Source organism: Cyanistes caeruleus, chromosome 7 (assembly GCF_971803275.1).
Source record: "Cyanistes caeruleus chromosome 7, bCyaCae1.hap1.1, whole genome shotgun sequence".
Lineage (NCBI taxonomy): Eukaryota > Metazoa > Chordata > Aves > Passeriformes > Paridae > Cyanistes > Cyanistes caeruleus.
In genome coordinates this window covers 2,691,351-2,715,074 of record NC_141707.1, presented here as the reverse complement: position 1 = coordinate 2,715,074, position 23,724 = coordinate 2,691,351, and the positions used below count along the sequence as shown (strand labels likewise).

General features: G+C 48.1%; 1 protein-coding gene across 47 annotated transcripts in view; it reads right to left on the bottom strand.

Moving 5' to 3' along the window:
* Positions 1-23,724, bottom strand: part of HDAC4 (histone deacetylase 4) — a 172,142-nt gene that overhangs the window by 95,734 nt on the left and 52,684 nt on the right. For all 47 annotated transcript variants that reach the window (XM_086898701.1, XM_086898718.1, XM_086898713.1 and 44 more), the window contains one exon: positions 4,289-4,360. In XM_086898701.1, coding sequence (XP_086754827.1) covers positions 4,289-4,360 — 72 coding nt within the window. The remainder of the gene's footprint in view (positions 1-4,288; positions 4,361-23,724) is intronic.

The following is a 23,724-nucleotide window of genomic DNA, read 5'->3' as shown; positions in this document are numbered from 1 at the left end:
GGTTTAATTCCATGTGGAAACATGGATGCTGAAGTTGAGATAGAGGTGGCCAAAAAGCTCATCCCTCTTCCATACACCCCTGCACATGCACAAAGTGCTAAAGCAGAGTTAGAGGGTCATTAAATTATCCCACGGCCAACAAAACATGATTTTGAGGACAGCACTGGTCCACAAAAAGGGTTCTGAAGCTTGAACTTCCCTGCTCCTCTGCAGGGAGCTGCCCAGAGCCTCTAGATGTGACAGCTCCCTCTCCTCTCCTGCATAAATAACCCCAAATTTACTGACTGCAAAGGGCTTCTCATAGAAGTGCAGCAGTTCAGTAAATCCTCTGTGGAGATCGGGGAGCTGGCTGAAGGGCTGTGCAGGGCTTTCCCTGCTGAGGAATGCTTCTGAGGCTCCAGGAGTGCCTCCAGCAGGTGAAACACTCCTTTTACTGTCACTGCATGGGCTACAGCTTGTCCATTTAGCTCAGGTTGGAAATGAAAGACAAATATTAATAAATCACAAGTACTGCAGGAACTTGAACCTTGAGCTGATTTTAACTCTCAAGGCTTTGAGCTGCAGTTTCTCTGCTACCTTGGAATCATGGAACAGTTTGGGTGGGAAGGGACTCAAAGCCCATCCCTGCCATGGGCAGGGACACCTTCCACTCCAAGCTGGGCTCCAAGCCTGGCCTTGGACACTTCCAGGGATCCAGGGGCAGCCACAGCTTCTCTGGGAATCTAATCTTATACCAGAGCATCTAAATGGTGGCAGAATTGTCACACCAAGCCTGACAAAAAGAGCTGCAGCTTTTCAATAACCTAATGAGAGGACAGGATTGAACCTGCCCAGTGCACGGTTGTGACATCAGAATGATTTTTTTCCTCACTTTTGATGATAATTTGGGGGGTTTGGATAGGTTCCTATGCCATCCTGGGCTTCGTGTACATATCCATATTATATGAATTATATTACATATATATATATAAATATTGCATATATTATGTATATTGTATATATTATTATATAGATTATTATATATATATATTATCTGTATATCTGTGTATATATCAGGATATTTTTAACACTTTCTGAAGGGTAGCTACTTCTGGGGCACAACAAAACCTCACGTTGTTCCCGAGCTGACATGGATTAATCCCTAGCTGCAAAACCAAGGGACAATATTAGTCCAGAGGCTCGTACAAACCATTTATTCCTACACACACCAACATCATTTTTTTGCAAATGACTGTGGAAGTGAGAGTGGATAGTTAGATCTAGGAAAATGAAAAAGCAGCAGGGAGTGAAATCTCCCACTTAATTCTCTGTGTTGGAAGGGACCTCATCCCTTTCCAGCCCCAGCAGGGACATCTTCCACTATCCCAGGTTGCTCCAAGCCCTGCCCAACTGGCTTTGGGCACTTGCAGGGATGCAGGGGCAGCCACAGCTTCCCTGGGAAATCAGGGTGTCACCAGCCTCTGATTATATTAATAAATTATATTTAAAATAAAAAAAAAATTAAAAAAAAATAAAAATTAAGGGAAGCAAGGTTGCTCAATAAAGTTAATTTATTCCTTTTCCTCCCCCGGGCCAAAGGCACAGCGATCCTCGCGAGCCCAAGGCAGAGCAGGCAGAGGTATCAAACTGATGATTATTGTACTCCTGAGCAGGATGTGGGCTGTGGGGGCTTTGTCTTGTTGTACTTCTGCGAGCACCTCAGAAATTCAGAAGCACAAATTATGGGTGATACGTCTTTGAAAAGGGAAAATGTTTCCCTTCCTCCAATTAATCCTTAATTTATACAGAAGATAGAAATAATTTTCACTGTCGATGACTTAACTCAGTTCTATTCAACAAAATTCACTCCTAAAAACCATTTCATAAAATTGCTGAAAGTATTTCTTGGAGTTGAAATGCTCTGCAGGACAGAGGATTTTTAGAACTTTCTCGCCATTTCACATCAGAGAAAAACAACTAACAAGGGTCAAACCTTTCCTCCACTTGGTTCGTGGTGAAGAGAAAAACATTTTGGTTTCCTACAAGCACACCACAGTGATTTTATCTGAAATAGAAATGCAGCATAAAAGCTCATCGACCACTCAAGTTTATTCAACCTTACCCTGACCAGGGCAGGAGAATGTTTTCAACAAAATATCTCAGGACACAATCAAACAATTTTTTTTTCTTATGCTGTTTTTTACCAGCATTATTTTAGTCATGCTTGAGATTTGGAACACCACCCGACAATCCCACACACAGCTTGTTTTTCCTGAGCCATGCTTGGTGCTACTTCTCCTTTCTTCTCTCAGAAAGATCTGCAGCAAACTCCTAAAGACAAGATGGCAATCCCAAAATGAGTTGGGTGGGAAGGGATCCTCAAGGTCATCCCATTCCAGCCCTGCCATGGGCAGGAGCACCTTCCACTATCCCAGGCTGCTCCAAGCCCCAGTGTCCAACCTGGCCTTGGACATTTCCAAGGATCCAGGGACAGCCACAGCTTTCCTGGGCAACCTGAGGCCTGCCCACCCTCCCAGGGAACAATTCCTCCCCAGTATCCCATCCGTCCCTGCCCTCTGGCACTGGGAGCCATTCCCTGTGTCCTGTCCCTCCATCCCTTGTCCCCAGTCCCTCTCCAGCTCTCCTGGAGCCCCTTTAAGCCCTGCAAGGGGCTCTGAGCTCTCCCTGGAGCTTCTCCTCTCCAGGTGAGCACTCCCAGCTCTCTCAGCCTGAAGTCCCTTTCCACAGCTCAATTCCTATCAGAACCATTTGACAAAGGGGTGGCACTGCCCATCTCCCATCTCACCCACTTCACACCAGCACAGCTCCCCAGGGATCCCAGTCCCATTGTTTGCCAAAAGCACAAAGGTGAGCTATTAAAAATACTCAAAATGGAGTCCAAACAGCAAGAACTCCCTAAAACCTGCATGGCTCCATCAAACAGCCTCATTTCACCAGGGGAAAACCAGCCAGAACAGATTCTACCATCAAGTTCCCCAAGCTCTCAACCACATTTCCAGCCTTTGGCCTGAAATACCTCAAAAGGAAACCTTAAACTTACCCAGCAAGCAAAATCAATATTGAAATAAGAGGATAGAAAATTCCAACCCATCCCTTTCACAGTCCTGGCCAATGATCCACGGAGCCACAAAATCCAACCTGGCTCACGACCGAGGTGGGCAGCAAAACCTGTAAGTTGACCTGCGCTACCACAGCGATTCTAAAGTGAGAATCCCTCTGAGGGCTAGGAAAATAGAACCTCCCTTACCTGCCAGACACGTTTGGGAGCACACGGAGGCGAGGGGGATTTCTCAGAATCCCAAGGCGAACACCCATGCCTGGTGAACAACCATCTCTCTTTCCCCAGTGCAACAACTCTACCTCCTTGAAAGCTTCCTTCCCCAGATAGGCATTTAAGTCCACAAAAATCTAGGTTAGGTCACAGCCCACTTTTTTTTCTCCCCCTCCCAGTGTACCCAAGTTGTTTTGAATAAACTTCGTTTACATCTTTCCAGCTGGCATTACCAGAAGTGCTCAGATCTTCTGCGAGATCTCATCCTTAGTAGAAAAGGACCTGAGGGCATTTTGGAAGGCAACAGAGAAGGGAAAGTTGGGGGTTTGAAAGATCTGAGCTGCTCCCTGCAGAGCAGATAATGTTTGCTATATCCTATTACCCCTGGTATAAATATCTGCTTGTACCTGGGGAAGAGGGAAACACAGGAGCCAGCAGCAGTTTCCCAGAGAATTCCAGGTAGTGGGAGCAGAACTTTGGTTTCCATCACTTGTAGAGCTGCAGCTCTGAGCTCCAAGAGCTCTCCCAGCTCGGTGAGGAGCAGGCAGGATGAGGAGCAGCAGGACAAGCCCCCGGAGATGCCGTGGCAGGATCATTAGGAGAGGGAGAAGAGCAAACAGCCCAGAGCCTGGCATGACACACTTTGATCAGCCTGGCCTTGGCTCCCTGTTCCTTCTCCCTCTTGAGAAGCAGCAGCTCCAAAAGCTCCTTCTGGGCTGGGAAAGGACTCGTTCAGATGCTGCTTTGTTCTCCTGTCCCCTCCTTTCTCAGGCAAACCAAGCATCTCCCACCAGGCTGTGCTCCCCCCAGCCCCCTGCTGCTCCCAGGGCTGCTGTGCTCCATTCCCAAATCCCACTCTCCCAGCCTGGGAAAGCAGAGGTGTGCAAGTCCTGACAGACTCTGCTCCAGCACTCTGCATTTGCATTCTGCTCTCCCACTTGCAAGGCAGAGCTGCAGAGTATTTTTCCTGCACCCCCCAGAACAGGAACCAGGTTTAATAGGAGGTTTTTTCCTTACCAGAGCTGGGCATGTGGTTCACTCGAGGTGGATTCAACAGCTCCACTGGCTGGTCTCTGCCAGAAAGCCCATCTGGAAAGAAGGGGGGAAAAAGGAAATAAAATCACATCAACACTTTGGGTAGCTGAGCTATTTTTATCCATTCCAAGCAGAAAAAATAAATCAGTAACCAATTATCGATGCAGAGCAGAAACACAAGTAGCACAAATCAATGGGAACAAGAACATTCCCAGGACAGCTGAAGCAGAAAATAAAGGAGACTCTATCCTGAATTACACTCAGGGTTTCCTGGTGTTTAAGTCCACAGCTGGTGCTGATCCCAGGCTGAGGAAATAGGCATGGCAGCTCACAAACCTTACCAGAGAACAACTGAACTGCGATTCCTTCCTTGCTGGGAGAACTGAGCTAAGGCAGAGACACAGCTCCACGGAGCAGAGTTGGGGAATGGCTGGAATATGCCAGGGAGATGTTAAGGAAAACTGACAAATCACTGCAGGAGATTAAAATGCAGAGACATGCATAACAAGCCCCATTTTGCATAAGTTTGGATTTCAGAAAGGCATTAAAAACATACTTTGTAAATGAGATGCACAAATCCATCTTGCTGAAGCAGTTCCCTATTTAAAATATTTTCAAGATTGTATCTTGCATCCAGGTAGAGTTAAACAGAACAACCAGTGTTGGAGACTGCCACACCTGAGTTTCTAGTCACCCATTCCCCTCCCAGAAAAGCCGAAGCAAAAAATGCTAAATTGTGTTTCCAGTGTAATTATGAACCCTGGGATACAGAAAATTTATCTCAAACCTATTTGTTCCACCTTTGCCAGTCTGTCTCACTTTTCCCCTCCAACCTTTTTCTGCGCTGCAGCTCTGATAGGATCAAGCCAAACCCTGTCTGGAGACATCAAAGAAGCCACCCCATCTCTCTCAGGCAAAGGACAGTGTTAGAAAAACGTTAGGATTTGTTTTCTTCTCCTTGCTTTCTCCGTTTTTCTGGAGAGAAAGCACAGCTGGGGACTTCCCCTTGTCTTGGCTGGGTTCACCTCCAGGGACCAGACCCGGATTGAAGAGGAAGAGCAAAACATCACTCTTAAAATATAATCGAGCCATCAGGAGGCTCCAGAGTCAGTGGAGAGTGCAGCCCAGCAAAATTCCCAGTTTTCCTGGGGAGCAGAGCCTTTTCAGCTTCTCTGCTGGGCAGTTCCAGATAAAGATGTTCCTTCAGAGAAGAACCACAAAACAGAGCCCTGCAGCAGCACCCAGGTGCTCTGTGAGACAAATCCAGGTCAGTTTGGGGGATTTTTAATACACGTTTAATTCTAAGAAATTAAGTACATTGATTTTTCCACTCATTAAAAAAAACAACAAGAAACAAACCAAAACCACAACCCAACACTTTGCTTCAAAATGAGTATTAGATTAAACACAGCAGAGCATTTTGGAACACCTTTTAAAGCACTCACACCTGAAACACTTGCAGCAAAATCAAGCTATCCAGGACCAAGGTTCTGTCTTTGCTGTCCAAATAAAGCAAAATAAAATAAAACAAATATAAAATAGATATAAAATATAGCTCTAAATCTCTGGAGTACTCGCTCAGCACAAGGATGTGGAGCTGCTGGAGCAGTGCAAAGAGGTCAATCCATGCAATCAGGGTTTGATTCTTCTCACAAGCCACAAACCCTGGTTTGAATACTGAGACAGCCCAGACAAGCTACAAAATATTCCCCAGCTCTCTGCTGGCTAAATTGGTCCTAAGCTACTGAACAGAATTGGCAAGGAAACATCGCCTCAACTGGGTTCTGTATGAATCAGCCTGATGATTTCCCCAAAACTCTGCAGCAAAGTGTCTACGGAGCTTGAAGGGAAGCAGACACCAGCCTGGCTGATTCATGGCTTGAGTCAGGGAGCATTTCGTGCAGCTTCATTTCCAGATGGGCATTTCTACTCATTAATTAACAGGATGAAGCCGTAATTCATTGATGGAAACTTGAACGCTTTGGGTTTTTTTTTTTCCTAATCTGTTCCAAAGAGCTGTTTAGGTTTTTCAGAAAATATAGCCAGGACAGGTTGGGAAGCAGCTGAGCTTGCAGGATTTAAAGATGTTGAAAACAGCAAAACAAAGGCAAAATGTTTACAAGTTCAGTCCAGAATAAACCAGAAACATGACAGATAAAAACCCTTGGAAAAGATGAAGCAGCAAAATGAACAACTTCACAGAACCAGAGAATTGTCAAGACTGGAAAAGACCCCTGAGATCACCAAGTCCATCCAGGGCAGAACTAAACCAGATGAGGACAGGGAAATACGATTTCACCACTTAAAAGAGACAAGAAATGAAGTGAAATGGAAGGCTGAAACATTCAATGAGATCTTTAAGAAAACTGCAAGCAGCCTGACTATAATTAACTATGATAAGCTTAAAAATGCAGGGCAGAACTGGGAACGAAGAGGTTATTTAAATAGTTTTCCATGTATTCAGATCTTTCAACCTGATGCAAATCACCCTGGCCTACCTGCATTCCTGGAGCAAAGCAATGAGCAGCTAAAAAATGATCTTTAAAGGACACCCTGAGCACAGGAGAAGTTCTACAGAGGTGTAGAAGTAAAACTTTAGGAGAACAAGGGAAAAAGGCAGGAGCAAGAGGTAGAAAAGATTGGCATTACTGACTCAGATTTGTCTTTTTGGAGCTTGAAATGCAGAATTAACACTAAAAAACCCAGATGGGTGGGAGATGCAGTGACAAAGGAGTGAAACCTTCCTGCTGTGATAATGATAGAAAATGTACAACTACAAATGGCCAAGCAAAGTCAAAAGAAGGAAAAGCCAAAGGATTTTCCAAAGCCAAGCACTCCCCTTTCAGTGGCGATGCAGAGGATCCAAGTTCCCTCCCAGATGTGCTACAGGGGCACGTGCAATGACATCCCTCGGGGATGTGACAGCCTCGGTGGCCTCAGCTTTAGCTTCAACACCTGGAGATGAACTGTGGGCAGCCCAGAGAAACCTCAGAGAGAAGATTTTAAAAAATGAGACAGAGGGGCCACAGAACTCAGTTCTCCACTGAGGGAAGACAACAGAGTGGCCCAGAGACATTTTTCAGGATGAGCAGTTTTCTGCCAATGCTGCAAATTTGAGGCCGCTCGGCCAACTTCTGTCTCCTTTGCTCATAAATCTTCTGGACAGCACCTCACTGCACAACAGTGACCAGGGGCTTCTGAGCAGGCAAGGAATTCACTCAGAGGGAGGGCAGGCCCTGGCACAGGGCACCCAGAGCAGCTGTGGCTGCTCCTGGATCCCTGGAAGTGCCCAAGGCCAGGCTGGATGGGGCTTGGAGCCCCCTGGGATAGTGGCAGAGGGTGGAATGGGATGAGCTTTGAGGCCCTAAATCATTCTGGCATTCTACAAGCGAGCACCAGCCTCATCCCTTTCCATCAGGCTGTTGACAGAGAGGCCCAGGCGCTGCAGCACACAAGAGCTCCTGGCTGGTGCTGGCACTGCCCAGCAGCTCTGGGCTGTCTCCCTTACACGTGTCAGCCCACGGCAATTCCATGGATCTCTTCCAGGCCCAGGAGCGTGGGGTTTCTTTTCCCCCTGCTCTCGGTATCCACAGGCAGGCTATAAAAAGCACCTTGCATTTTGTACCCAGGCTGGGCAGGGGGGGAAGGACGATGTGCAAACAGGATTTATCTGCGTTACTTCCTGGCAGGATTTGGGAAGGGTCTGTGGGTGGCTCTGCTCGAGCATTCGGCTGAATTTAAAAACCAGATCATGCACTGCCCCTGGAGCCCTGGGATGCCAGGCAGCTAAAGCAGGCTGCCTGAAGAATAAAAAGTCTCCACCCCTGACCGTTAAGCACAGGCCACTGGAACACCCTGACTTGCATATCAAGCATGTGTAACAAGTTACAATATTAGTAATGAGAACGCTAATTATCATGGGCGCGTTATTTATTTGTCTGCTCACTCGAAATTTACAGGGGGGGAAATTCTTCAACATTTACAAGAAAGCAATTAGGGCAGCAAATGGATTATTTCTCTTTAAACCTATGAGAAAATGCTCAGTGCATATTTCCTCTCTAATTTGTCTGCACTCAAGGATCTATTTTTGGAAGTCTCCCTAGACTGTATTGTAGCACCACATGTACTGTAATGGCATTTTAATTAGCCCAGAGAGCTGGAAGATGCACTCTGCATCCGAAAGAGAGGCAGCCTAACAAAATGAGAGCATCCTTCTCTTCCCTTCTTGGAGATTTACAGCAGCTATCAAGCCGAAATACCAATTATGGCTCCAGCTGGAACCCACTGCGGCTGCCGTAAAAACCCAGCACCTTGCCCTGGCCCGTGGAACTCCACGGGAACCAGCCCGGGGTTTAAGCACGATATATACAGACTTTAAAGGTGGATGGTAGAAATAAAAATGGGCAGAAAAAGGGATAGGAGGAGAGCAGACAAGTGAAAAAGTGTCAGATCTGTCAGAGTTATCAAAACACCTCTTTAGATGGAAGTTAATCCAATCCCGTTCACGTGGGGTAATTTCTGTATCTTAGGGTTACTACAACTACAGCTAATATTGAAGTTGAGCCACCTTGCCTTGCCAGTGGTTGACATCATGCATCAACATCACCAGGATGGTCTGGTATATATGTGTGTGTGTGTGTATATATATATATATATATATATATATATATATATATATATATGTATTTAATTTGCCTTCATTCTGACTCCTTGCTTTGGATGCAGCAGAAAGTAGGTCAGGCTGATGGCTTCCTCAGTCCTGGAAGAGGCTGGCACATCTGGAATAGCAAACCCCCCTTCTGCCCTTGACACTCCTGATTCCTCCAGAGACATTCCAAAGTCCAGATGTCAGTGGACGCGTTCCACCAAAGCAGGAGCCCACTGCAGCCCTCAGCACCCCTCTAGAGAGAACCAGGATGGAGTTCAAGCTTTCTTTTTCTGTTAGAACATGCACAAACACCTCACAAGAATCTGAAGATACTCAGGTGTAACATTTACAAGAGCTTGGTACTGTCCTGAACCTTGTAAAGATAAATCCAGCAGGTCGCAGTTTGGTTAACACCAAGGTAAAAGCATAAAAGGAAAAATAAAAATGTTCAAGGCCAGGTAGGATGGAGCTCTGAGCACCCTCATCTACTGAGTGGCACTCTGGCCATTGCAGGGGTTTGGAACTGGATGGTCCTGAAGGTGCCTTCCAACCCAAACCCTCCTGAGACTCTAATGCTCAGCAGCTGTTAACACAAAAGGCAGCATTTAATTTATTACTAGGTAGTTATCCTAGAAGCCAAAATACCTAAGAAGCATTTAAACAGGAAGCTGTGGTCCTCAAGGTGTTGACAGACTGATATCCAAATGACAAGACACCACTTCTCAAATGCCAAGCCCTGGAAGCATTGTGTTCCACTTCCTATGCCATTATTTTCCTTAATTCTTTGCAGTGGGAGGATAAAGCAACTCCTCCTAAACATGACAATCTTCAGCCTCCTCAGCAGACTCTGATGACTTCATCCACACAAAACTGAGGAGATGTGTCACTTTGGAAATCCATGGGAATAAAATAATCCTTTACATGCAAATATGCAAGTGAGCAGAGGATCAGAGTGACCTACCCTACAACCTCCATCCAAGAGGTTAACACTCACTGTCATAACTACAGCAAGAAGGAGGAGCTGCCCATTCCAGGAGATTTCTTGGAAAGAGATTTCCCTTCCCCTTTGGGAAGGAAAGCCAGAACCCCCCAGATCCAGCCTTCCCACTGCCCCCTGCAAAGAATGCAGGGAAGGAAAAATGAAACACCTTAAAGGAAGAAAACGTATACTACATTTTCCATGTCTATTTTTTCTTCCAAGCAAGAAAAACTCATGTATTTAATGCTGGTTTTCATTCTATTTTACTATAACTGGCTTAGAGATCAGCTCATTTGGTCCACAGGAAGTAACTGTGGAAAGCCAGGTAAAATTAGGGCTAAGCTCAGTAACAACATCCTGATCACCCGTGGCACCTCAGACACCCAGGATGGCTCAGGAAAGATGGAAACTCAAGGAATCCACCTGCTCCCATCCACCAGCCCACACCCACCTGGCAAACACAGTCTCCCACTGAGGTGTGTGGGGCCGTGGAGCAGCGGCGTCCTGACCATTCCCAAAGGCGTCCTGACCATTCCCAAAGGCGTCCTGACCGTTCCCAAAGGCGTCCTGACCGTTCCCAAAGGCGTCCTGACCGTTCCCAAAGGTGTCCTGACCACTCCTGAAGGTGCAGGAGCCAGAGTTCAGTCCCTGGCTGCTCTGCTCCCAGTCAGTCCCAGCCTGTTTGGCCTCCCCAGTGTCCAGCAGGAAAGGCTGAGCTCAGATTTCCCCTGGCAGGCACTGCCCACAGAGTGACCTTCCCAGGCACGGGGCTGTGTCCCAGCTCTATTTCAGGCTCTCTCCTGTGGACAATGCCAGAAGGCCCCTGCTGGTGGCCACCCCACACCTCCTCCTGCCCAGTGCAGAGCAAACCCCAACACAAAGCTCAGGGCCTCCACTACCACCATTCCCAGGGCCCCCAGGGTGCTGGGAGTCTCCACCGTGTTCTGGTGTTACATCAGTCCCAGGGGAGGTGCTGCCTGCAGGATCAGCCTGGCACTTTGCACAGCACTTTGCCCTTATCCCAGCCAGAGCCACCAGCATCATCACCAGGCAGCAGGAAAAGCACCCCTGTCTACCTGTTCCTGACATAATTTATTTATCACAAGAGCTGGAGCCCCTCTGCTCTGGAGCCAGGCTGGGAGAGCTGGGGGTGCTCACCTGGAGAAGAGAAGGCTCCAAGGAGAGCTCAGAGCCCCTTCCAGGGCCTAAAGGGGTTCCAGGAGAGCTGGAGAGGGACTGGGGACAAGGGATGGAGGGACAGGACACAGGGAATGGCTCCCAGTGCCAGAGGGCAGGGATGGATGGGATATTGGGCAGGAATTGTTCCCTGGGAGGGTGGGCAGGCCCTGGAACAGGGTGCCCAGAGCAGCTGGGGCTGCCCCTGGATCCCTGGAATTGTCCAAGGCCAGGCTGGACACTGGGGCTTGGAGCAGCCTGGGATAGAGGAAGGTGTCCCTGCCTGTGGCAGGGGATGGGCTCTAAGGTCCCTTCCCACCCAAACCCCTCTGGGATTCTGGGATTCCATAATACCTGCCGTTATCCACCAGCTACAGATTGTATAAATCATCTTCATGTCAATTATGTACAGATTTCTAAAATTTGGACTTCAGATTATTTTTAAATCCTGGATTAAAAAAAAAAAAACAAAAAACCAAAACAGACTCCCATTTCAATGCATCTAAAAGTAGATTCCACTTTCACAGACTTGGTGGAACAGCAATTTCCCCGCTTGCGACGAAGGAGTCGAGACTCCACTGTTCATGACTATAAATATATTCATAGATATTTTCCCTGGCACAAAGCACTTCAATTTTAAAGGCAAGAGATTCATCAACTCTTCTGGAGAGCTTCATCTTTTTGCTGCTTTGATTCTGTCAGTGAGCACACGCTCCTGGCAGGAGTGGAGGAGGGCACAATCTGCCACCATCTGCAGGGTGCAATCCATCTGAAAAGGTGACTGTCCTCAAGAAATTAGCATAGTCCAAGCATTTAACTTCACTCTGGAATATTATGTTCAACCAACAGGCTCTTTCCAGAGCCATTCTGCAAAATGTTCCTGTTCCCTGCATGGTGCTGGGTTTTTTGGTTCTTTTTTTTAAACTTTTAATGGAGCCTTTTAACAAAAGCAGATAACATTTTCCATCCTTCTTGGGAGGCGAAGGGGGTAAAGGCAGGATTCCACCCTCCCAGTTAAGTGTTTCTCCAGGAGATCAGCGTTATCAAAGCAAGGTGTTTAATCTGCTGAGACAGGTCCCGTGAACTTGAGCACAGTAAGAAAAGCCAACTCCCCAGGACTCCCTCAGCATTCAGCAGGAGAGATGCTGCTGGCACCCAGCCACTCCCCAGTCACCCACTATTCAGAACACACAGATCCCCACTGGAGAGCCACAAATCCACAGGCAGAATGCCCCTTTGATCCAAACTAATCTTCCAGCAGGTTTTTCAAAACTGATTGCTGATACAAGAATGAAGTGAGGAAAGGGGGGGGGGGCGGAAAAAAAGGGGAAAAAAAAAAAAGCACCTTGAAATTATCAGCAATTGTCAGCAGCAGGAGAGAGGCGAAGCACATTTTCGAGGCAGGAGAAAGGGTTCAGTAACCTGCTTAATTTTCCCTTCTCTCCGGATGAATAAACTGTCAGGAAGAAATCCAGCTGAAAGATAGCCTGGCTCATCCACAGCTCCAAATGAGGCTGCAGCTCCTGCCCACGCGCTCACAGGACATGATGTTCAAGCTAACGAGATGCCACGGGAAGAAAAGGCTTCCCTCCTTCCAGGAGGGAACAAACTGTATGTGATGGGAAGCAAAGAGCATGGGTTGTCTTCCAGCCCCGTGCTTGGCTAGCACACGAGCTAAAATAAGGCTGATCCATGCAAGTGATGATTCTGGGGATGTTTAGGTTGGATTTTAGGGAAAGGTTCTTCCCTCAGAGGGTGCTGGCACTGTCCAGGCTCCCCAGGGAATGGGCAAGGCCTCAAAGCTGCCAGAGCTCCAGGAGCCTTTGGACACCACTGTCAGGGATGCACAGGGATTGTTGGTGTTTGTGGGGTTGGACTTTGTGATCCTCGTGGGTCCTTTCCAGCTCTGGAGATTCTGTGATTCCATGAACTATTTGCAATGCAGGCTGCATCCAAAGGTTCTGATCCTTTCCAGTGCAGAAAAGGGAAGTGAGGACACTTACTCAGCAACCCATTACACTTCTGCTTACCCAGGAAGAATTCCTGGATGCAGCAGAGAGGGCAGGGAGAACAGAGGCAAAGGAAACTGAGGCTTGGAGCCCTCCCTGGACACTGCTGGCAACGGGAACTATCCAGGATTTCACCAGTAAACAGATGACTTCTGGCCTTAGGGGCTGCCTGAGCACATGGCAGAATTAAAAAGAGCAGAGGGGGAAAAAAGGGGGAGATTTTTCATCAAGGAAAATAAATATGGAGACGTAGAAACAGGATGGCCAGAAAATAGATCAGGCCTTGGGGTTTGATGAAGTGGTGGCTGCCAGGCTCCAAAGGCTTCCAGCCCCAACCTGTCCCAGTGCTCTGTCACCCTTGCTGCTACACTCATCATCTTTCAGGGTGGAAAACTCATTCTTGGAAGTACCACATCCAAGCCTGCAACAGCATAACATCTGTGTGAAAACCCTTCTGGTCTAACATTTTAAGGATCACAGACCAGCTGACCACGCTTATGAGCAGTGTGAACTGCAAGTCACCCTACACCTGTTGAAGGCAACAGTGACATGTTTGAGTGGCACCCTCACTCTCAAGAAGGGAGGAGCACACGTTATCTCCTTGCTTTGCTCAGATTTCAAGCAGGTGCACGTAAAAATTGAGTAAGTTTGTGTGCAAAGTTTGGACCAAAAATTACTGGCACTGAGAAATCAAAATCCTGTCCCGACACGTTAATTCAGGGTGCTCAAAACGAAACTGGAGATAGTGCTTGTTCAATATCAAAATCATCAGTTGAACAATCCTGGAAGTACACAAACAAACAGCAATTAAACCGGTGCAGTTAAAACCAGACATGTCCAGAGTGACCATATTCCAAACTTCAGCACCAGCTCTTCACCCTCAAAAGAAACAAAGCCCCCAAAAGTGCCAAGCACCAAAGGTTAATTTTAAGTAAAGATAAAAACACGGAGTCATTCATCAAAAAGACTGTTTTGCTTTGAAATATTCAAGCTAAGTATTACTGTGGGAATTACTGCCCTTAAACTAGAGCCATGAAGAAGTTGGACACTTTCTGCAGAGAACTCTGGATGGAGACCACCAAATCCCAACCCAAAGGACAGCACCCACCCTCAGCACTTCCTTTGACTCATGCTGATGATGGAAAGCAGCAGAAAGCTCTAACGGAGGAAAATCTCACTGCTCTCACCAGAAAGGCACAATCCACAACTCCCTTGTGCTCAGAAGATTCCCTTTATTCCGGTTCTACGGCATAGAAGGGGTTCACACAAGCTGAAATGCTCCCACAATGCATAATGGGTTTTCCTTACCACAATGGATCATTATTCCATGGCGATCTAATACAGTAATAGTAGATAATACCAGTAATATGGATTTGCTTTAGTAAAAGCATTTTAAATTGCATTAAACACAGTAACACGAGAACAGCACATTTTGAAAATGGGTATTTCTGATTCCTGGTGTGTAGAGGAGCAACTCCTGTTTCCAAGCCAAGGAGAAGCAAGTCCATCTTAACACAAGGCCAATCCAAAGTCATGGAATTGCAGAAAAGGTTGGAAAGGCCTTCCAAGAATATCTAGTCCAACCATCAACTCACCAGCACTGCTGAACTTTGTCCTCAAGCATGGCCTCAACGCTGGACTTCATGTTAAAAATAATGTTACAAAGAGGAGAAAATAAATGAAAAAGCATTTTAATAAGAATTGTTGTCTGTTCCTTTAGGGCACAGAACTTTTACCCACAAGGGGCAGCCTTCACAGGGGGCTAAACAGCACCAAACCACCTGAAGGGCTGCACTTCCATAAGTGGATTGCTCCAGGTCTGTCTGGAGACAGCCTTCATTGGGAATGAGGAATCTCAGGAGCTGCAGCACCCAGGGGACTTCTGAGTGAACAATCAGCATGATGAAATACTTCTGGTGTGTTACAAAAGGGAACAGATGTTCTGAAAAGTACTCAGCAGAGGTCTCCAGATGTAAATGTGAGTAGGTAGTCTGGACTGGGAGGGACATTAAAGCTTATCCAGTTCCAACCTCCCTGCCACGGGCAGGGACACCTTCCACTAGCCCAGGCTGCTCCAGCTCATTTGATCTCATTTCTGTGTCATTATGTTGGGTTTTGTTTCATCACTGCAAGTAGAAAAGTGTAAATTAAGATACTTGGGCTTACTACTTAAGTTACTCCTTAAGGCACCATTTTCTCAGAAGTAGTCAGGCAAAAATGGGATGATTCTGGGTTTTGTTATCACGGGTTTTGTCTTAATCTGGAGTTATTTCTTTCCCACTTCTCGCCTTAAAGCCATGCCTCCCCACAGCCCTCTGTGTGCCCCAACCAAAATCCAGCTGGCACCTCCCAGAAATCCATCAGAATTCCTTTAGAGCTTCTGTAGCCAAGAGGTTCCTGCTTATCATGGGAGGAGAAAATCACTGCAAACAAGATGATCAGCCAATGGGGGAGTGGGCTTCACATAATAAACCAGAATGTGCTGGGCTGGAGAAAAGGAGGTTCCGTTTTCTCATTCCCTAGAACCGGTGCACGTCATGAGCCTGAACATATTATCCTACCTGGATGTTATTTAATGTAAGAAACCACAGTGACTACAAATTAGCTAAATAGCAAATACCTTCATAAGCTTTGGCTGCATCCTCCAGTGTTTTACACCAACAGCTACTTCTGGGTTGCCTTCCTGCTGGAGAATCCATCCCCTGCCTTTTGCTGGCTGGAGGCAGCGCCGCTCTGACACTCCCTTCAAGCCAGCAGTGCCAATCAATGGCCCTCCCAAAAAAATCAATCCTGGCCCACATTTCAATCCCTGCCCCCAACACCCAGCCAGCAGGAATCGTTCATCCTTTGTGCACCATGAGCAAAGGAGCAGCTGAAAACCCTTGACATTTGTCAGTGCGGATGAGATCCCCTCGGCGCTGGGTACGGGTGTTCGCTCCTGGAATCGGAAATGCATCAAGGCAGAGCTGATCCCAGCATCGCTGCAGTTCTGTACAAGGATTCATCTGAACCAAAGCCTTTCAGAGAGCCACAGAACATCCTGAAAGGAACCCACAAGGATCCTCCAGTCCAACCCCTGGACCCCATGCACAGACCCCCCAACAATCCCACCCTGGGCATCCCTGGCAGCGCTGTCCAAAGGCAGCCTCGGGGCTGTGCACATTCCCTGAGGACCCTGGACAGTGCCCAGCACCCTCTGGGGCAAGAACCTTTCCCTGATCTCCAGTCTCACCCTGTGGTTTGATCCTTCTCTGCTGCATGTCAAGAAGCCATCGAGTAACACAAATAAATCCTCACTGCTTTCCCTCAAACTCCCCCTCAATACCTAAGGTATGTCCTTGGACAGCTTTTTTTGAACATCTTGTTCTCCAGCCACAGTTTAAAATTCACTGTGCCCCTGCATTGCTGTCATCTGGTACTCCTGTCTCTGGCATACAGGAGGTTTGACCTTTTCAGATTTACATTTACAGCATTCACAATCCTTGTGAGCTTTGCTACAGACAGGGAAAAAAAAATGAGTTGAGAGGAATTTCTGGAATGGTGACTGGACTGCCGATGTTTCCTAAGGCAAAACACACACTGCTTCTATTCCAGCTTCCTAATACCCTGGTAAACAAGAGAAAATTGATTGACAAAGGAACCCTAACTAGCTGGAATCTTCTGGAAGATGAAAAACAGACTTTCAGGGCTGCCCACACAAGTGAAGAAGCCTCGGCAGTCACTGTTCAAGGGTAGCACAAACAATGCTTCAAATGAAGAATGCAGCAGGAAAAAAAAATGCAGCCCAGCAGCTGGATTTACAACTGAAGGAAGGAAGGAAAGCCAGGCACTTCCAAAAGTTCCCATCACATACCCAGCCTCACGCTTCTCCCTCGCCTTTGTGCTGGAGACACCATGCTTGGTTTCTCAGTATCCTTGATTTATGTGGATCCCCTCCACCCAGCTGTCTCAGCACCACACAGAGCCCCAGTGTGTTCCCAGCCTGTGGGAACCCCAGCCTAGAGCAGATCTTCCTCTCCCATCCAGCCCCCAGAGGGAGGTAGGCACACTTTTCCTAATACATCCATCACTTACAACACATGCACAAAACCCAAAACTCTGGATTTTAACAAGGCTTGAAGCAACAGAACACAGGGAATGTCTTCCCACTGCCAGAGGGCAGGGCTAGATGGGATATTGGGAAGGAACTGTTCCCTGGGAAGGTGAGGAGGCCCTGGCACAGGGTGCCCAGAGCAGCTGTGGCTGTCCTTGGATCCCTGGAAGTGTCCAAAGCCAGGTTGGACAGGGCTTGGAGCAGCCTGGGATGCTGGAAGGTGGTGGAACTGGATGAGTTTTGAGGTCCCTCCCAACCCAAACCATTCTGTGATTCTGTGATTTGCCAGCACTCCCATCCTATGAGATCATATGAGAGCAGAACCAGGCTCCTGGATAAGGATGATCAGCTCTGGGTAACAATGATCCTCCTCAGACATTTGTGTTCCTGGCCTTGGCTCAAACTGTGGCTTCCTCAGCCCTAAACACCCTTCAGTGCTACAGAGCACTCAGGCCCCAGTTACCCCTCCTGATGGGTCTCCCTTTTTAACATGGACAATAATGGGCACGAAGAGGGAAGGCTGAGTTCAAGGAATGGCAGCATTCCCCAAGCCACTCTTCCAGACTCCCTACCCTAGACCTGCCACCCTGCCAGACACTGGTCTCCAACCAAACCATTAAAGCTGGTGAAAACCTCTAAGACCAAGCCCAACCATTCCCCCAGCACTGCCAACTCCACCACTAAACCACATCCCCAAGTGCCACATCCAGAGTCTGGAATAACTTTGCCTCAAAACAAATTCATCTGCCATTTATAATGAATGGGTGAGATCCAAAATATTGTATATTTAATCACCCGTTGGTATGTCCAGCACAAGACACCAGTGAGCTTGTACAACACTGTTACAGATCAGAAGCACCTGCCTCTGCACTTAGCAATTGTGTTTCCTAGAATACTCACTCCTACTATGCACACTCCATCCCTCTTGTCCAGCATCAATAAAATCCCTTGATCAGTGTCAGCCACCAAAACCCAGCAGAAAGGTAAAGAGAAGATAAGGAATTGAGAGCTGACTGCAAAGGAGGCAGAGGATGTGGAATTACTGTCAGAAGGGAGATGGGCAGCACAAATTTTAGGAAAGGTGAAAAAAAGCAAGGAAATAGGGCATGGCTGGTTAAAACAACACCTTCCTAGTCCTGCTTGGGGGTAAGAGCTGGATTTCAGCTTTGCTTGGGAAGCTCTGCCTGTGAAAGAGAGGCTTCACAGTGCCCATAAGCTTTTGAGCAAAGCAGCCGAAGAAGTGAGAGCCATCAGCAAAGCTCTGTTCCACAAGAGGGGGGAATCACCCAGGGACCAGCTGCTCCTGCTCTCCCCTGCCCTTCCAAAAACCAGGCAGCAGAATGGGGCATGGGGGTTTCTCTGGCAGTTTGGGACAGGCTGTGCACACACTTCTCTCAATCCGAGTGCCATGTCCTGAAAAAACAGAGCAGGAAGCAGAAACAGCACCTGAAGGTCTAGAAAGGATGGCTGATTTGCTCACCCCAAGAAATTAAGAACTGTAGTGTGCCAAGAGGAGAGCAAACAACCAAGAGGCTGCCAGGTCACTGTACTGCTTCTTAAATCGTGATTACCACCACAAATTCCATCACTGGAGCTAAGTGGAGCTCCAAGGAGATGTGTGGGATCAGAGATTAGTTCAGACAGTTTGAATTATTCCCTCCATGCTTGGAAGGAGATGTAGAAGAGAGGGGAGGTTGGGGTGGCTTTTTTGAGAGTTTGGTGCCCTCCAGACTGGTCTTTCTTTGTTCCACCTCCTTTCCACTCAAACAGAGCCTAGCTGTCCATGGGGAGGATCGACTGTGCAGGACCTGGAGCTGTAAGCACACAGGCAGCTCCGTGGCCACGAGTGCTGGCCTTGCACTGTGCCTCAGCTAATGAGGGACAGGGCAAAAAAAGGCACCAGGATGGGGGCACAGAAATGGGGCTTTTCAGAACAGGCCCCAAACCATGCCCCCAAGTGCCACATCCACACACCTTGCCACTTCCAGGCATGGTGACTCCACCACTGCCCTGGGAAACCTGGTCCAGTGCCTGATCACCCTTTCAAGGGAAGAAGTTTCTCCTAATATCCAATATCCGAAAGCTTCCCTGTCCCAGCCTGAGGCCGTTCCCTCTCCTCCTGTCCCTGTTCCCTGGGAGCAGAGCCCAACCCTCCCCGGCTGTCCCCTCCTGGCAGGGAGCTGTGCAGAGCCAGAAGGGCCCCCTGAGACTCCTTTGCTCCAGGCTGAGCCCCTTTCCCAGCTGCTCCTGGGGCTCCAGCTCCTTCCCAGCTCTGTTCCCTGCCCTGGGCACACTCCAGCCCCTCAGGGTCTCTCCTGTCGGAGGGGTTCAGAAGTGACCCCAGGATTCGAGTGTGGCTCCCAGAGGAGGGAGCTGAGCCCACCTTGGGCAGCACCTTAGGCCAGGTTCCCTGAACACACATCAGAAACCACGACCAAAACCACCTGAGGCAAAGCCAGTTTTACTCTGTGGATGCCATTAAAAACACAAGCTGGTGGGTTCTATTCTGGACACACAAAATGATCATCTCTGCTCAGAAGCAGATGCTCTGGACCAAAACCACCACCAGACAGGACTCAGAATATGCAGTTTGGAAACACACACATCCAAAGGGCTCTTGTTTGCCCATGGTTTAGGGAGCTTCCCTTTTAGGGAGGCACAGCACCAGCATGGAACTGGTATTCCACCCCCTGCCATTCCAGGGACACCTTCCACTGTCCCAGGCTGCTCCAAGCCCTGTCCAACCTGGGCACTGCCAGGGGTCCAGGGGCAGCCACAGCTGCTCTGGGTACCCTGTGCCAGGGCCTGCCCACCCTCCCAGAGAAGGATTTCTCCCCAGTATCTCACCAAAACCTGCCCTCCTCCAGCTTAAGGCAAATCCCGTTTATGCCATCATTCCACGGCTTTGTGACAAGTCCCTCTCCAGCTTTCTTGTAAGAATCCTTCCCTTCCCCATCTTGCTCCTTCAAGATCTCATTTCTGCCTCTGCAGTAACTTTTTGATTGAAGCAAAACAACTGTGCCTGCAGACCAGCAAGAGGATTAATTTAAACAAATTAGTAATAAACAACCCCCCTTCCACATAACCTAATACAATCTAATACAAATTAAAACCCGTATTTTGAAGTACCAGGAACAAGCCAGTCAAAGCTGAGTTTATATTTCCAAAGGAAAGAGAGCCTTTGCACAGATTCTCAGACATAAACCATTTTCATTTCAAGTCAAAATCACAGCTGGAAATTCTAGTCATACATTCATTATCCAGAGCTCAAGGAGCATTTGGGAAATACTCTCAGGCACAGGGTGGGAATGCTGGGGTGTCCTTTGCAGGGCCAGGAGATGGAGTGGATGATCCTTGTGGCTCCTTCCAACTCAGGATATTCAGAGATTTTATCATTTGATTTTTCACCAGGTTTTGTCTGTCTAATCCCAGGGAAGAGCAAGGAACGAGGCTCCAGTCTGCCCTCCAAGAGTGCTCCAGCAGCTCTGCTGCCAAAGGGTAAAAGGGTTCTTGAACCATCTGTGGTTCTCAAATCAAATGCAACATCACTCACTAAACCAGCATAAAACAGAAGGCCCTGACCTATGGATTCCCTGTTAATATTGACAGGTTGGAGCTCAGAAATAGCACTTAGAAGAGTGAAAAAACACAGAAAAACCCAACATGAAGACTTTTCGTTATGAAGAGCTTAAAAAAGTTGAGGAGCAAATCAAGGACTCAGAAAATGGTGAAGAAAAGCAGAATACTTCCAAGTGTAGTCCTAAATTCCAGAATGACAGCATCCCAGAGCACTTAACAATTTCCACTTAAGTCAAGCTAATACAAAGATTGAACTTGAATTTCCACTGAATTACTGCCAAAAGCTTTCCTTTAGTTGAGGATGGAAAAAGCATTCTCCCTCCTGCTTTTTCAACTTGTTCAGGATACACAGCGAGGAAAGGAGATTTTCACAAGTGCACAGAGTGACAGCACAAGGGGGACGGCTTTGAGCTGGAGGATGGAAGGGTCAGATGGGATTTTGGGCAGGAATTGTTCCCTGTGAGGGTGGGCAGGCCCTGGCACAGGGTGCCCAGAGCAGCTGGGGCTGCCCCTGGATCCCTGGCAGTGTCCAAGGCCAGGTTGGACACTGGGGCTTGGAGCAGCCTGGGACAGTGGAAGGTGTCCCTGCCTTTTTGTGACAGACTGCCCTTTTCCTCACTCCTGAGCCTTAACTGCAGCCATCCCCAGTTTGGAAATGCAGCTGTTCATAAATCAAAGGTTAGCAGAGGCTTCAGAACAATCCAGTCCCTGCAGATGTGACTGCTGAGCTTTACAGCTCCGGTAACTTCTGGGGAGGGGAGCAGCAGCATCAGTCTGGGCAGGTCCCAGCTACTCTCTGGCTTTAGTCTGTATTCCTGAGCTTGGGTAGCCTGGAAAAGCAGCCTTAGGTGGCCAAGGATCCATGAAAACACTGGGGGATTAAGCAGCCGCTTGTCCTGCATGACAAGGTGAGTCAGAGGATGCTAGCAATTCACTTGGGTGCTTCATTAAGCAATTAGAACTTGTTAAATAACCCACAAACCCTTCTGCCCTAGGGATCCACCTGACTCCAGAGAAAAGACCTATTTGATAGAACCATAAAATCAAAAAAGCCCTCTATGATCATCGAATCCAGCTGTTCCCTCAGCATGGCCAAGGCCAGCACTAAATCATGTCCCCAGGTGCCACATCCACATGTCTTTCAAACCCCTCCAGGGATGGGGACTCGGCCACTGCCCTGTGGACAGCCTGTGCCAGGGACTCCCTCTGAGGAGTAAAATCAGCTGGGAGCAAGATCCTCAAGTGTGGAGAATGAGGCAGGCAGGCCTTTGCGTGTTCTTTTCCATGGGGAACCTCTGAGGTTGTCCAAAACCTGCCAAAATTTACCATCAGAGAGTCCAGAGCAGGAAAAGATGGATGGAGGGGAAAAACCCTGCATGCTCTCTAGTGTTTTATCAACATTTATTGATTTATTTTAAAAGCTGGGTGGAACACAGGGAATTAATAGACCACCATATGCCCATGTGCTGCATCTGCTACAGCGATTTATTCTTATAGTTCTTTTATTACCTTCTTTGGGAACTGAATGAGAGAAGGATCAGCATCCTGACACTTGGAAATTAGCTCGTTTTCATGACTGTCAGCAGGAAAGCAGGAATTAATCCTCCAATTTCAGCCTAAAAAATAGTGAGAGCAAGCCCAGCATTGAAAATAAAAATAAAAATTGTTTCTGTGTTTGTAAGAGGGGGGAGGGAAAAAAAAAAGTGCTTGGAAGAGCAGTGGCCTCATTATGCTGGCAGGGCCGCAGCCTGTGAGATCAATGTTTTCATGAGCACAAGGACTTGTGCCAGAGGGGGACAAGAAGCAGAAGAGACTTCAATGGGCTGAGAGCATGGAGAGAGGAAGAGGCAGGGAAGTGGTTTGGGAACAAGCTGGGTCAGGGGCACATTTAGGACAAGGGAGAGCAGGGAATGCCTGGAGAGGGACGTGGGAGCAGGGCAGGACCTCAGCCACCAGCCCTGAAGGCTGGGAGGAAAGAGCAGAGGAGGGAGAGTGGTCACACTCTCCTGCAAGTGGAAGGAGGATACTTGGAGGTGGAAAAGAAAGGAGAAGAAAGAAGTCCAGTGGACTTTGCACACAAGAGAAGCAAGGTACCTGCCCAAGGTAGCCCTCACTAGGTGGGCTCAAAGGGAGCCCACAAAACCTCAGCCAGCTCCTGGGAACAGCTCTGTATCCAGCTTGGAGACCTCTCTAAGGTACCAGAGATCTGAAGTGAAGAGCAGATAAGACTCTTGTGTGGTTTGGCTGTCTTTTGGGGCTTTAGCACGTCTCCAAAAGCCTTCCTGCACAGCAGCAGCAGCATCAAGTGGTGTCCCACCCCAGGGCTGAGTCTGCCAACGGGACTTATTTCTGGGCTCGCAATCCCCCTCAAGCTGGGAGCTGCATTTCGGCACTGCCTTTGCCTGGCTCGTGATCCCATGGCAGTCACAGTTTCTAGGTCAGAAGGAGGATTCTGTAACAATCACAGAATTTATTGAGGACACCCGCAGGGATCATCCAGTCCAGCACCTGACCCTGCACAGGACAACCCCAAGAATCTCACCCCCTGCCTGAGAGCGTTGTCCAAGCACTCCTAGAGAAATTTTAATTTGATTGAAATTCTTATTAAGAAAAAAAAAACCAAGAAACTGAAACCTCCAAGTAACAAAATGCAGAGATAAACCTGCACCCCTTCTCACTCATCACAGCAACCTGGGGCAGAAACCCTGCACTTCCACACCGAGACCTCGCGCATCAGCCTCTCCCAGACAAGCCCAAGTCCACGCACTCCAAGCCGGATTTCTGCAGCCAGCATCCAGCAGGAGAGGGCTGGAAGGGCAAGAACAGAACTCCCCAGCTCTCCCCTCCAGCACAGGCTCTCTCCCCATTGCTCAGCCCGGGCTGCTGCCGGAGAGGAGCCGCTGGAAGCGGCGCTCGCCTGGGCCTGGCGTTCCA